Source organism: Vespa velutina, chromosome 5 (genome assembly GCF_912470025.1).
Source record: "Vespa velutina chromosome 5, iVesVel2.1, whole genome shotgun sequence".
Taxonomy (NCBI): Eukaryota; Metazoa; Arthropoda; class Insecta; order Hymenoptera; family Vespidae; genus Vespa; species Vespa velutina.
The window spans coordinates 2,294,582-2,297,852 of record NC_062192.1 but is presented as its reverse complement, the minus strand read 5'-3'; the positions used below and the strand labels follow the sequence as shown (position 1 = coordinate 2,297,852).

Genomic DNA, 3,271 nt, shown 5'->3' with positions numbered 1-3,271 from the left:
TTTCTGAAGATGATCCAAGAAATGTTCTTGCTCACAGTTATTCTAGATTACTATACAATAAGATTTACTATTATTGTATCATTACTATATCTACATTCCTTTTAAGAATCTATCACTATTACTTTACAAAACTATCTGTAAATAAGTATTTTGTATTCCTGCAAAAATAAAACGAGATAAGAGAAACGTGACAAATCTTGATGTCCTTACTGTCGTTATATAAATATAAAATTATGATGGGTTTACACGTATGACAAAAGGATATTGTTCAATCGTTTATTCAATAAGTCAGGATAAATTTAACAATTCGTATTAACAATTTTATGAAATGCGAATATTAAAATTATTTTCTTTTCTAATTAAAAAATTTATATAACTAGGATATAAATAAAATATAATTGGAGAAGACTTATGATACTTTGTAACAACGAATAAGATCCATCAAAATTTTAACATTAGTAGTAAAAAACAAAAGTCCTGAAATCCATATAAATGAAAAAGTATTGATGCCTTGAAATTCTAACAAATAAGCAAAAAATAGCCATATACCTTGACTCAAGATCCAAGCAGAAATTAAAGTTATAGATCTAGAATTGCTCATTTTTATGTTTGGTAAGCAAACTGGTAAAAGTGATAAAAACCAAAAGAAATATTGAGACGTCATTACTGAATTGTATATTACAATTACCATGGCCTGAGTGAATAACGCAAACGGTAGATCAGATTTATCCGAGTATTTGTATGACAATGATATCAACAACATTATTTGCGGTAATAATGTTAAAATTTTTTTTAACATATTCGATTCGATTTCAGATGACAAATAGGACATGTAGAAATAAACTGAAAAATTGTGCTTAACATCCGTTCTTGTTAAATGATAGAGAAAACTTTCATATAAAAATTGATAACCATAAAGTTTATAATTGAATCCAGTCAATGAAAGTAAAGAAAATGCGCATCCACTGACAAATTTAAATTGATTTAAATTCGGTATAAAACGATAATATTTCTTAATAGATAGAAACATAGCCAAGCTAAATATTATTGGATATAATCTGAAATGTATTGAAAAGCCATGAATTAATCCGGCCAAAAGAAATTGATCTCTTTGTAGAAAATCTAACGTTAAAATAACTGATACTACTGCTAAAGTATCTGCATTGCCTCTAGTAGAAATAATTATTGTAAGTGGATTATATAACCAAAGAAGTACACTAATATTTACTATCTTGTCATTCCATCTTTGTCGCGTAAGTATTCTTCTTATAAATATTGCCACTACGATGTCTATTAAAGAGAAGAAAATTTTACCAAACTCTTTATGTATATAAATATTTGGAATCAAAAGAAAAGCTAAGAGTGGTGTATAACGATAAGTGTGACGTTTAAATGGCGTATCACCTTCTGTTATGTGCCTTGCAGCATCTGTGAATACTTTGTAATCAATATCCGTATACGGCACATTAAAATAATTATCATGAAAGTTTGCATACACCACTAATATTATTCTCAGAAGAAAAGCAATTATGCAATGCTTTTCGAACAATAACAAATCCATTTTGGATTAAAAATAAATGTTTGGAATACAAGTAACAATTAAATCACGAATTAAAATTTTCTAATATTATTCATTGTTTACAATCGTGTATTTTTATTGGCAGCAGCCTTTACTAAGCAAGCTTTGAAACGTGCGAATTCTGCTTCACAATCATTTTTACGAAGGGTCTTTTTTTCTAATACACACAGAGCATACTGTTTCGCAGTCTCTTCACACTGTGCTATTAATAAAGGATATTTTTTAAATCTATCCTTCGCACTCTTTACAGCTTCCATATTAATTTTGTTTATTTCTAAATTGTTCCCTTATGTATTGTTTACGTAATTCATATGCAACAATTTCCTCTTGTGTTGCACTCCTAAACATATTGTAAACAAATTTACCATATATAATAGACAACGATAGTATTGTTACTGTACTAACAAAAAATAATGGATATCTGTGTATAAAATTTACTTTGCGCTTCATCATCTATCTAATTACTTTCCTCTGAAATTAAATATAAAAAAAAAAGAAATTATTAATTTATAATTGAAACAATCATAATTTAAAATAAATTGTATATGATATAATACTTACATAATCAATGGTATTATGCTCATACGGTTTGGATGTATCTATTCCATCACAAACGATAGAATGTGGACCATGCTTTATACAACATTGTCTTATATCTTCTAATACATCTTCGCAACGAGAAGGCTGATATACGTTTTCTGTGATAAACAAGAAATTTAATATATATATTAAAAATAAAAGATCTAAAATCTTATTTCTTTTACGTACTGTTAATTTTATTGAGAATTAAGATACAAACCTCTTAAACACTTTTGCAATTTACATGCAAATACTTTGCATGGATCAGTTGTCGTCATTCAGTAATGAAATCTTTTCACTTATCCTTTTATAATTAAACCTTAACAATTTTATGCGTGACGACGAAGTTGAAAAGAGGTTATGATAATCTTCAATCAGGATAGCCAAAACTACGAAGATAAAAATATTTCGAACGTTTACTCGGTCGGTCACAGTTACGATGATGTCACTACTGTCTGTTAACACGATTATATAATAATTTGTAATATGAATACAAACGAAAAGTTAAAAAGGAATCAACGAATATGAATAATTATTTATAATAATTATTTATAATAATAACTCAATCTCATTGTAATCTGATTTTAATACGATATTATATTAATCTGAAATTTTCTGACGAAGAAAATAATGAACGAAAATACATTTTCAATTCAGAGAACGTAAATGAACGAGGGACAAATGATGTAAACATGCGATTTAAGAGCTTATTATTTATATATATCTACAGAGATCGATCACTGTACCTTTCAGTCTGTTGTAACATTTCGTTCTGATAACATCGTGCTTGTATTTAGTATATTAATAATTCTGTTTTAATAATTCATTTTTACATTATTATATAAACGAATTATAATATTATCGATACTATTATATATCAATATTGTTTGCGTTCTAAAATTTATTATTATTATTATTATTATTATTATTATTATTATTATTATTATTATTATTATTATTGTAAAGAATGCAAGTACTATCGTATTAATCAGTATCGTATAATTATATTAACAACGATTCAATAATTTATCAAAATAGCTCATATACAATAATCTCTAAACATACGTAGTTGTAATTTCTGCCAATCGCTGTCACTACTATCTATTTCTAGAA

At 26.5% G+C, this 3,271-nt stretch overlaps 2 protein-coding genes across 3 annotated transcripts; both read right to left on the bottom strand.

The window, feature by feature from the left end:
• Window positions 1-262: 262 nt before the first annotated feature.
• LOC124949038 (GPI mannosyltransferase 1) lies at window positions 263-1,797 on the bottom strand. The gene has a single exon (XM_047493537.1). The coding sequence runs from the start codon at window positions 1,559-1,561 to the stop codon at window positions 410-412; it is 1,152 nt and encodes a 383-aa protein (XP_047349493.1). The 5' UTR covers window positions 1,562-1,797; the 3' UTR covers window positions 263-409.
• An 85-nt stretch (window positions 1,798-1,882) lies between these two features.
• On the bottom strand, window positions 1,883-2,547 carry LOC124949041 (cx9C motif-containing protein 4). 2 transcript variants are annotated; one of them, XM_047493542.1, is made up of 4 exons: window positions 2,379-2,547; window positions 2,141-2,277; window positions 2,018-2,050; window positions 1,883-1,919 (listed from the first exon to the last, which is right to left on the bottom strand). In XM_047493542.1, the coding sequence occupies exons 1-3, from the start codon at window positions 2,434-2,436 to the stop codon at window positions 2,033-2,035; spliced, it is 213 nt and encodes a 70-aa protein (XP_047349498.1). In that variant the 5' UTR covers window positions 2,437-2,547; the 3' UTR covers window positions 1,883-1,919; window positions 2,018-2,032. The 2 variants fall into 2 exon arrangements, with proteins under 2 accessions (XP_047349498.1, XP_047349497.1); XM_047493541.1 differs by having other exon boundaries at window positions 1,883-2,050; window positions 2,379-2,545.
• Window positions 2,548-3,271: the final 724 nt, after the last annotated feature.

Excerpts from the sequence above, each read along its gene's own strand:
- LOC124949038 (XM_047493537.1), bottom strand. The coding sequence starts at position 1,561 with ATGGATTTGTTATTGTTCGAAAAGCATTGCATAATTGCTTTTCTTCTG.
- LOC124949041 (XM_047493542.1), bottom strand. The coding sequence starts at position 2,436 with ATGACGACAACTGATCCATGCAAAGTATTTGCATGTAAATTGCAAAAG. Across the intron at positions 2,278-2,378 it reads ATTGCAAAAGTGTTTAAGAG|AAAACGTATATCAGCCTTCT; the intron begins GTTTGTATCTTA and ends TGTTTATCACAG.